This window comes from Suricata suricatta, chromosome 3 (assembly GCF_006229205.1).
Source record: "Suricata suricatta isolate VVHF042 chromosome 3, meerkat_22Aug2017_6uvM2_HiC, whole genome shotgun sequence".
Lineage (NCBI taxonomy): Eukaryota > Metazoa > Chordata > Mammalia > Carnivora > Herpestidae > Suricata > Suricata suricatta.
Window position 1 is genome coordinate 152,053,423 of NC_043702.1, and position 10,941 is coordinate 152,064,363.

The following is a 10,941-nucleotide window of genomic DNA, read 5'->3' on the forward strand; positions in this document are numbered from 1 at the left end:
CTTGATGGGAGAAGAATTCTTATTTATCATATTGAAATTGAAACATAGAATTTAGAATTAAAAACCACTATGTCAAGTTTTCTGGATTAGGTAACTGTGTATTACATTCATATACATCTTTTTTTTTCTTTTCCAGCCTCTGAGTTATTTTATTTATTTATTTTTATTTTTAATAGTTTATTGTCAAATTGGTTTCCATATAACAGCCAGTGCTCTTCCCCACAAGTGCCCTCCTCCATTACCACCACCTCCCTTCCCCCTCCCACCCCCTTCAACCCTCGGTTTGTTTTCAGTATTCAATAGTCTCTCAGGTTTTGCGTCCCTCTCTCCCTCCAACTCTCTTTCCCCCTTCCCCTCCCCTTGGGCCTCCACTAGGTTTCTCCTGTTCTCCTGTTAGACCTATGAGTGCAAACAGATGGTATCTGTCCTTCTCCGCCTGACTTATTTTGCTTAGCAGGACACCCTCAAGGTCCATCCACTTTGCTACAAATGGCCAGATTTCATTCTTTCTCATTGCCATGTAATAGTCCATTGTGTGTGTGTGTGTATATATATATATATATATATATATATATATATATATATATATATACCACATCTTCTTGATCCATTCATCATATACACATTTATAAAATAGTACTTTTAGTTAATTCATAAGTAATTCTTACGATTTATAATATCAATTATTTTTTCCATTTTAGGGTAAACTTTAAAATTTGAAACCATCTTGTACTTGAAGCAATATAAAAAAGGGGTGCTTGGGTGGCTCAGTTGGTTAAGTGTCTGGCTTCCGCTCAGGTCATGATCTCATGGTTCGTGGGGTTTGAGCCCTGCATTAGGCTCTGTGCTGACAGCTCAGAGCCTGGAGCCTGTCTTCAGATTCTGTGTCTCCCTCTCTCTCTGACCCTCGCCTTCTCAGGCTGTCTCTCTCTATCTCAAAAGTAAAACATTAAAAAAGATTAAAAAAAAGAAACATTACACAAAAAATTGTTTTCCTCTGTTTTCTGATAGAAGAGAATCTCTCTAGCCTTGATCTGTATATTTTAGGTCCTGAAAGACTATTTCTTTCCCTTTAAATCTCCAGCATTAGATAACACCTACATCTCTCCAAACAAAATAGCCATTGTGTACTTGAACATTTTTCAGTAGGCTTAATTTATTCACATTTCTCAGCCAGGAATTTCTGGGCTGTGGCTCATTTCAAATATTATACACTTTTTAGACCCTAAATCTAAAAGGTCTACTTGAAAAGTGTGATTGTAATATAGTCCAGAAAGCAGAAACTATGTGGTAAAATTGAGGGACTGTTATTCTGAACCTTGTTCTGTAAATATGACCAGATTCTTATCAGCCTGTGGTGATTCATCCAGCTGTGATGTTTTACATGGAAGCAACTAACATTTCTAGACACTGGGCAATGGGGATGCAGAGGCTCTACTGCATTGAACAGGTACTAACTGGTCTCCATGAAACCTGGGCCAATAAATTCTTCATATGGGTGATCATTCCTCCTTAGTAGTGAGGAGTATTTTTTGAGGAATGTCCATTCCGAACGGGGCAGAGGCAATTTACAAAATGCTAAACCATGAAGCCTGGTTGAGTAAAGCAGACTGTGCCGGTGTTCCAAACTGTCTTTTCCCAATTCCTCACCTGACCCTTCAGGATTCCATTTAGTCTTTCTCAGTATCTCAATGCACTATTCCATATTAATTTCTATGTGAGAAGTAAAGCTGGAGGCAACTACTGAAGGATGTATACATATTTTTAATGAGCAAGACCACCTTGCTGAGTGAAATTTCTGTCAGGTATGGTAGACTCATGGAATTGGCATTTCAAACCAGTTTCAGAACTTTTTGGCAAAGAAGGAAAAAATAGCAGTTCAGTATCTACTGAAAAGTCATGTCATTTTTTCCTACTCACTTGTGCATCGTGTGTGCTGTTGTGAAAATCAAGAGGCTAACTAACCTCAGCATTGCTTTCAATAGTAACGTTATAGTTTCTCTACTAGGTGTCAGCCAGAGTTACAGTCGGTCTTACTGTAGTACGTAGAGTGCTGATGCCCGATTTACCAGCAGAAACTGCTGCCACATTTGAACACATTTTAACGAAATAGAAAATACAGGTGAAATGAGTCAGCTGGAATCAAGTAAGGAGTTTAAATTGCTATTAATTTTTAATACATATTTAATTGCACCCCATTTTAAAATTTCAAAATCTGCCTTGTAATCACTTAAACAGTTTAATTAAGCTTGGCATCCATTCTTGAGTTTTAAACATGAGCTGAAAAAAAAAACAACAACAAATCTTCCTTACATGACAAGTGATGTCTACATAAGGCCTAGGCAGACAATATGGACATTTTGAGACACTGAAAGTACTCCTGTTAAAGAAAGGACAAAAACACTTACGTAAAGAAAAAGATGTTTGTGATGACTAGTAGCATGAACCGTGTTCTGGACCTATTTGCCAGTACGGTAACAATTTACTTTTGAATAATGACTTCAATACTTATATATATAGGGAAAGACCGTATAGCTAGTTTATAAGTATGGCTGTATATATAAAGTTTCCAAGCTAATTATCAAGCATTAGCATATCAGAATGTGAAACTAAAAAACCACTCCATCTTAGAAAAAAATTAAGCACATTTGAAGAATCCTTAAAAAGATGACAGAAGAATATAATTAAAGAGAGATATAGGTCTTTATTTTCTAGATTGAAAGACTGTCAATGACAGAGACTTAGTGTCATTTGCTAATATTTCTCAAGGCTTAGAGGCTGACAGTAAGCATTCAATCAAAACTTGTTGAGTTAGTGAAATATTTTGGAAATTTATGAATGCTAGACAACTCATTTGTTTTAAAAATGTCAATCAAAAAATGTCAAATAATATCATATAATTAGTTTCCTATCATGAACTAGAAACAAAATTCCATCCAAAGAAAACTTTTTAATCTACTGAGAAGTAGTGTTGGAACTAAATTTAATTATATGTCTAGAAATTGCCTTACTAATGCCAAAAAAAATAAAACCTTCTACATTCATATTCACTATTCCTAAAGGCTACTCTTCTAGAATATATCTCAAATACACCCACAGGAAAACATCCATTATAATGACTCAGATGTTAAAAACATTGCATATTCAATTTTTTCAATTTATATGGTATTTTCATTCTAATGGTACAAGTAATGCTTGGTTATCTATAAGAATTTTAAGGTCGTGGAACATCAGTTGGAAGTGATAAATGGATTTTTCCATAGAAAGAGTTAACATCTATATCTGAGATAAATCCAATCATTAGATGATTTGAAGGCTTCTATTGTCTAATTTCTGTTCTGATTCTATATATGCTCATATGCTTCTTAATTCTTTCACACAAAGCATTTGGGTGAAAATTCTAAGCAAAAAAAGTCAATTATTTTTTATAAAAATTACAAGGGAAATGCTTATATTACAGTTTTCAAAACATTAAAACATGTTTTGAATTTCTACATTAAATAAAATTATGAATAATCACATTATTTAAAGAAGCTACTTATGTTTTTTGAAACTTAACAATGTCAAGAGCCACTCACACATAAGCTATAGAACAGTAATTAAATCACATCTTCTAGACCAAATTCCTATTACCACTGAGAAAAGCATAATAGCAAATGTTTTGTAATACAGAAAAGCCTTCCTTTTTTCACTCTTACCTTCTGCAACACAAACCGTCCACCACATAAGCCAAACAATCACTGCTGGGAATCTCATTTTGAGGATCCTTAGGGGCACATCAGCCAGCTGCCACTGCTCCCTCTTGCCAGCTTCTCTTCTGCTAAAAGTTGTGATTAGGGCAGGGAAGCAGTTGCTGCAAAAGGAAGTTGAAACACAGTTTGGAAATGAAAGGGATTACTAGATGCTCCGCCCATCAGAAACTTTTGCAAAGTAAAAGAAAAAATCAGTCACAAGCCCAGCAGTGCCAGAGTTGGACTCAGATTCTCACTGCTTTCATAGTAAATGTTATACCCGTGACCCGCTTTGGTTTGTTTTTATAAATGCAGGCATGTTCTCTGCTAGATCATGTTCAGGTTCTTGGAATGTGCAAGTGTTGTGCCCAAGGTTTTCATTAACTCTCTAATTATGGAAATCCATTCAGGCCTATTGTGTGTAAATGTCAAAAGATCATAGATGCTCCTTTATTTTTTTTCAAATTTTTTATGTTCTTTATTTATTTTTGAGAGAGAGAGAAAGAGAGACAGTGGGAATAGGGGAGGGTCAGAGAGAGAAGGAGACACAGAATGTGAAGCAGGCTCCAGGCTCTGAGCTAGCTGTCAGCACAGAGCCCCATGCGGGGTTTGGACCCACGAACCGCGAGGTCATGACCTGAGCCAAAGCCGGACGCTTAACCAACTGAGCCACCCAGGAGCCCCTAGATGCTCCTTTAAAAATCACTCACTTCATGGCTCCGTCAGTTAAGAGTCCAACTTCAGCTCAGGTCATGATCTCCCAGCTCATTGGTTCAAGTCCAGACTTAGGCTTTGTGCTGACAGTTCAGAGCCTGGAGCCTGCTTCAGTTTCAGTCTCCTCCTTTCTCTGTCCGTCCCCCACTCACACACAGTCTCTCTCTCTCCCTCCCTCCCTCCCTCTCTCAAATATAAATAAACTTTTAAAAAATTTTAAAAGAAATCATTTACAGAACTTGATGTTGGGCAATGCTTTCACAAACAAGACCCAGACAACGTGAGTGAACTTTGCCAAGAATGCGGTGCTGGCTGATATTTGGGGCCTGCTTTTCCTGTAATCCACGCACCTACTCTCTTAAGGACATGTCATAACGTGTATGAAACAACAGGATCACGCACATTGGGCATAAATGAGCTTCACAATTCAAAACTCAAGAAACTGGAATGCTGAATTTTTAAGTTTCATGTTGAAATATAAGCATCAAGAGAACACAAGCAAAGCATTCATTGAATCTCCACAAGGTGAAGAGCCTGTGCACCAGCAGGGAGCTCAGGAGACCACACTAGGGCTCAGGGAAGCCCCAGGCATCCCTGCAGTCAGTCCCTCCCGTCCTCCCCTCACCACACGCAGGGTGACCGCCATCTGGATCTAGGAGAACATGGAGTCTGTTTGCCTGTTTTGTACTTCACATAAATTGAAAGATCTGATACTGATTCTTTACTCTTTAGAGACTGTTTAAAAACCCTCTGTGGTATTCAATCACACTGTTGGGTTTAATTGTGGATTATTAATTCTATGGCTGTGTAATAGTCAATTCTTTGACTATATCTCACTTTATTTGTGTGCCTGTTACTGGGCTTCTGAGTAGATCCTAGTTTGGAGCTAAAAGAAATAGTGCTGCTATGAGCCTATTATGAGGTTTGGTAAAGACAGGTCGTCATTTCTGACGTGTACATACTGAGGAGTGAAATGGTAGGACATGCATGACTATGTGTAGGTGTAATGGGCAGTATCAGACAGTTTTCCTAAAGGATTATGCTAATTGGTGTGCCATCCAAAGTGTACTTGTAAATGTGGGAGGATATAATTGTAATGGACAAAAAGAAAATATTTGGAGCTTAAAAAGAAAAAGTATTTTTCCTGGGGCATCTGTGCTCAGGTGGTTAAGTAACCGACTCTTGGTTTTAGCTCAGGTCATGATGTCACACAATTCCTGAGTTCAAGCCCCATGTCAGGCTCTGCACTGGATTCAGGTAATTTGGTAACATCAGAGGTACCTGCTTGGAATTCTCTCTCTCTCCCCTCTCTCTGCCTTTCCGCACTCCCCCAATCCTATGTGCCTATGTACGTATACTCACTCTCTCCCTTAAAATAAATACACTTGAAAAAAAAAGAAATTTTCTTAATTTTAAAATTGAATTACATTTTCAATTTTTCCTATTTGGATTTCGTGTCCTATTTAAGAATTCCTTGCCTACTCCTAGGATACAATGATGCTTTCCTCTAAAAGCATTGTTTTCTCTTTCCCATGTCACTGCCCTTGACTTCTGTGTATTTTATACTAAGGGGCAACATATACATTTTTAAAATATAGCTATCCAACTGTTCAGGCACTATTTACTGAAAATATCATCTCTTTCCTACTACACTGCTTCATTCTGATTTTGTCCTAAATCAGGCAACCGGAAATGTGTGAGTCCATTTCCTAACATCCTCACTCAGCTCAGTGAGTTCACCAAGCTCTTCCCACCACAAAAGCTGGCATCCTGGTTTAATTTTTAAAAGAATTTCTCCTAAAGTATCCATTTCTGGTAACTTGGGGCTTTTCTAGTTATCATTTAAACTAATTTCTTGTTTAATTTTGTTTGGTCTGAAAATGTACTCTCAATAATTCCAATCTTTTAAAATTTCACAAGATTAATATCTAAAATATATAAAGAACTCAACACCCAACAACATCATATAAACTCAACACCCAACCAACAAATAATCTAGTTAATAAATGGGCAGAAATTTTCCTGAGAATGCATCCAGATGGCTACGGACACATGAAAAGATGTTCAACATCTCTCACCATCAAGGAAATACAAATCAAAACTACAATAATATATCACTTCACACCTGTTAGATTGGCTAAAATTAAGAACACAGAAAACAACAGGTGTTGGTGAAGATGTGGAGAAAGGGAAGCCCTCTGGCACTGCTGGTGGGAATGCAAACTGGTGCAGCCATTCTGGAAAACAGTAGGGAGGTTTCTCAAAAAGTTAAAAATAGAATTACCCTACAATCTAGCAACTGCACTACTAAGTATTTACCCAAAGGATACAAAAATAGTATTTTTAAGCGATATATGCACCCCAATGTTTGTAGTATCAACAATAGCCAAATTATGGGAATAGCCCAAATGTTCACTGACTGATAAATGGATAAAGAGGAGGTGGTAAACATATATATATATATATATATATATATATATATATATATATATTCTTATATATATGTACATATATATACACACACCACACACATATAGATCATGAAATACATATACATATGTGATACATATATTAATGGAATACATATACAATAGTGGTATACATATACGTTTTCACACATACACACGCACACACGCACACACACACATGCAAGCATTTTTTCCAGCTATGAAAAAGAATGAAATCTTGCCATTTTCAATGACATGCATAGAACTAGAGAGTATAATTGCTAAGTGACATAAAAGAGAATGACAAATATTACATGATTTCACTCATATGTGGAATTAAAGAAACAAAACAAACAAAGGGGGAAAATAATAAAATAAAACAAAATCTTAATTACAGAGAAAAAAACTCTTGGTTACCAGAGAGGGCAGGTGGGGTGGGGGATGGCTTAAATGAGAGCTTTCCCTTTGAGATCAGGAACATGATGTCAGATGAGAAAGATGTCCACTCTCACCATTATTGTTTTTTTAAAATGTTTATTTATTTTTAAGAGACAGAGAGACAGACTGTGATGGGGGAAGGGGCAGAGAAAGAGGGAGATACAGAACCCAAAGCAGACTTTAGGCTCTGAGCTGTCAACACAGAGCCAAACACAGAACTCGAACCCATAAACTGCGAGATCATGACCTGAGCTGAAGTCGGACGCTCAACTGACTGAGCCACCCAGGTGCCCCTCACCGTTATTGTTTAACATAGTGTTGGAAGGCCTAGCATCAGCAATCAGACAAAATGAAATAAAAGGCATCCAAACTGGCAAGGAAGAAGTCAAACTTATTTTTTGCAGATGACATGATACTCTATATGGAAAACCCAAAAGACTACACTAAAAAGCTGTTAGAACTGATCCATGAATTCAGCAAAGTTTCAGGATACAAAATCAATGTATAGAAATTAGTTGCATTCCTATACACCAATAATGAAGCAACAGAAAGAGAAATCAAGAAGTCTGAGACAGGAAACCATCAAATCCCTAGAGGAGAAAGCAGGAAACAACCTCTTTGACCTCAGCCACAGCAATTTCTTATACAACATGACTCCAAAGGCAATGGAATTAAAGCAAAAAATGAACTATTGGGACCTCATCAAGATAAAAGTCTTCTGCACTGCAAAGGAAAAAGCCAACAAAACTAAAAGGCAACTGACAGATTGGGAGAAGATATATGCAAATGATGTATCAAATAAAGGATTACTATCCAAAACCTATAAAGAACTTACCAAATGCAACACCCAAGAAACAAATAATCCAGTGAAGAAATGGGCTAAAAACATGAACAGTCACTTCTCTGAAGAGGACATCCAGATGCCCAACAGACACATGAAACGATGCTCAATGTCACTCATCATCAAGGAAATACAAAGCAAAACCACACTGAGATACCACCTCACACCAGTCAGAGTGGCTAAAATTAACGACTCAGGAAACAACAGATGTTAGCAGGGATGTGGAGAAGCAGGAACCCTCCTACACTGTTGGTGGGAATGCAAACTAGTGCAGCCCCTCTGGAAAACAGTGTGGAGGTTCCTCAAAAAATTAACAATAGACCAACCCTATGACCCAGCAGTAGTACTACTAGGAATTTATCAAAAAGATACAGGAGTGCTGATTCATAGGGGCACATGTACCCCGATGTTCATAGCAGCACTTTCAACAATAGCCAAATCATGGAAAGTGCCTAAATGTCCATCACATGATGAATGAATCAAGAAGATATGGTTTACATATACAATGGAAAACTACATGGCAATGAGAAAGAATGAAATCTGGCCATTCGTAGCAAGGTGGATGGAACTGGAAGTTATTATGCTAAGTGAATTAAGTCAGAGAAAGACATGTATCATGTTTCACTCATATATGGAACTTGCAAAACTTAACAGAAGACCATTGGGGAAGAGAAGGGGGAAAAAGTAGTTACAAACAGAAAGGGAGGAGGCAAACAATGAGAGACTCTTAAATAAATAGAACAGACTGAGGGCTGATGGGGGAGGAGCATGTGGGAGAGAGGAAAACAGGTGAGAGAGGGCACTTAGAAGGGCACTTGGGATGAGCACGGGGTGTTGTATATAAGTGATGAACCACAGGAATCTACTTCTAAAACCAATAACACACTGTACACACTCTATGTTAGCCAATTTGACCAAAAATTATATTAAAAAAGATACTATTTGTGATGAAGACACACTGAAGGCAACCACAGGGTCCACTCGGAGAGGACCTCTTCCATCTCCACGCAGCAGGTCAGAAGACTCACCGTCCCTGAGCTTGCTGACATGAAAAATGTCCCCAAGATCTTAACTGAAAAAGCAATACAGATAAAGTAGAATTCCATTTGGTTGTATTTTTAACCATACACACCAAATTTGTACACTTTTATATACATACACATACATGGATCCAAGAAGGCTAGGAAGGATGGATTAATCAAATGATTTGGTTACTTCTAGGAGAAAAGGTTTATGAGGTGAGGGGGTTTTTGATTTTTCAGAACTTTTCATATGAAAACTTCCTAATTTATTTTTAAAAAGAAGCCATGTGGTGATGGCTAAACAACTCTGTAAAATTACACTACATATCACTGCATTGTATTTCAGAATGGTGAATTTTAAAGTACCTAAACTATATCTCAATAAAGCTAAAAATAACTTAGGGGCATCCAGGGAGCTCAGTCGGTTATACCTTCAACTCTTGGTTTCGGTTCAGGTTATAATCCAGAGGTAATGGGATTGAATCTCATGTCAGGTTCTCTACTGATAGCATGGAGCCTGCTTGGGATTCGCTCTTTTTCTCTCTCTGCCCCTCACTCATGCACATTCTCTCCTTCTCAAAAATAAGTAATAAAAAAAACAATTAAAAGAGAGTATGATGATGTGGATGATGGTGAAAAAGTGTTCAGGTAATAAAAGACAAAGAAAGAGCAAGAAAATGTCACAGACAAGAGACTAAGAAGATAATAACTAAACACAACGTGGTATCCTAGACTGGATTCTTGCTTGGAAAGACATTTCATGGAAAAACATGAAATATAAAGTCTACAATAGGACTGTACTGATGTTAATTCCTTAGCTTTATACCTGAACCCTGGCTATAAAAACCATTGGCATTATAGGAAGCTGGGTAAGAACTCTATATTATCTTTGCAACTCTTTGGTAAATGTACAATTACTTAAAAAAAAAAAAAAAGGAGCAGCAGCAAATGTACCACTTGGTCCAGATACATAGACACCCTCACAGGCTCTCTGCCGTCCCCACATGGCCCACTCCAGAAGAAGCTGCTTTTTCTTCCTTTAAACCTTTATCCATAAGCTTTGGAAGTTGGCACTCCCAAAACCTCTCCCCAGTTTTACCAAAGATTTCCCCCAAAGGCACAGCGGACTGGCACAGTACCTGTTCCCCAGCAAGGCAATGGCACAGAGGTCTCCCTGCTGTACCTGAGGCAGACCAGCAGGGGGCACCACGAGTCCCAGCAGCATCAAATCTGCAGCAAGCAAAACAAAAGCATCAACCTGTGTTTTGCCTCTGATTCCAAGTTCCACTTCAGCATTTATTCCTTCACTCAACCTACAAATCTTGTCAAGAATCGGCTAGGTTATTATGAAATTTAAAAGGCGGGAACCTAAGTATCAGACTATTTCACTTGAGGAGCTAGTGGTTAAACTGAAGCAGAGTCCAGTTCCATGATCTTTACTGTGATGCACTATCTTCTGGTTCCCTAAATTTAGCTTACTGATGTAAAGTATAGCATACGGCAGTTCACAAACCATTTTCTTACTAATGTACAAAGTACAAAGCTGACCGCAGCCTTTCAACGGGTCATAGAGGCCCAGGGACCTCATGGGAGCAGCCAAGAGAGATGAAACACACATGGAGGAAAATTCCATTTTTCAACCGTATGAACACAGGAAATGGTACACTTATCAGAGTAGTTGGTCCTTACTAAGCGGGTGTCAGTCAATACCCAGAATAGAGGGAAATCCTCTTACCTGCTCCCCCCAC

The 10,941-nt window shown here is 38.0% G+C and overlaps 1 protein-coding gene across 1 annotated transcript in view; it reads right to left on the reverse strand.

The window, feature by feature from the left end:
- The window catches only part of LOC115287139 (complement factor H-like), a 102,203-nt gene extending 98,377 nt beyond the window's left edge, over window positions 1-3,826 (reverse strand). The window contains exon 1 of the mRNA XM_029933397.1: window positions 3,699-3,826. Coding sequence (XP_029789257.1) covers window positions 3,699-3,756 — 58 coding nt within the window. The 5' untranslated portion in view covers window positions 3,757-3,826. The remainder of the gene's footprint in view (window positions 1-3,698) is intronic.
- Window positions 3,827-10,941: the final 7,115 nt, after the last annotated feature.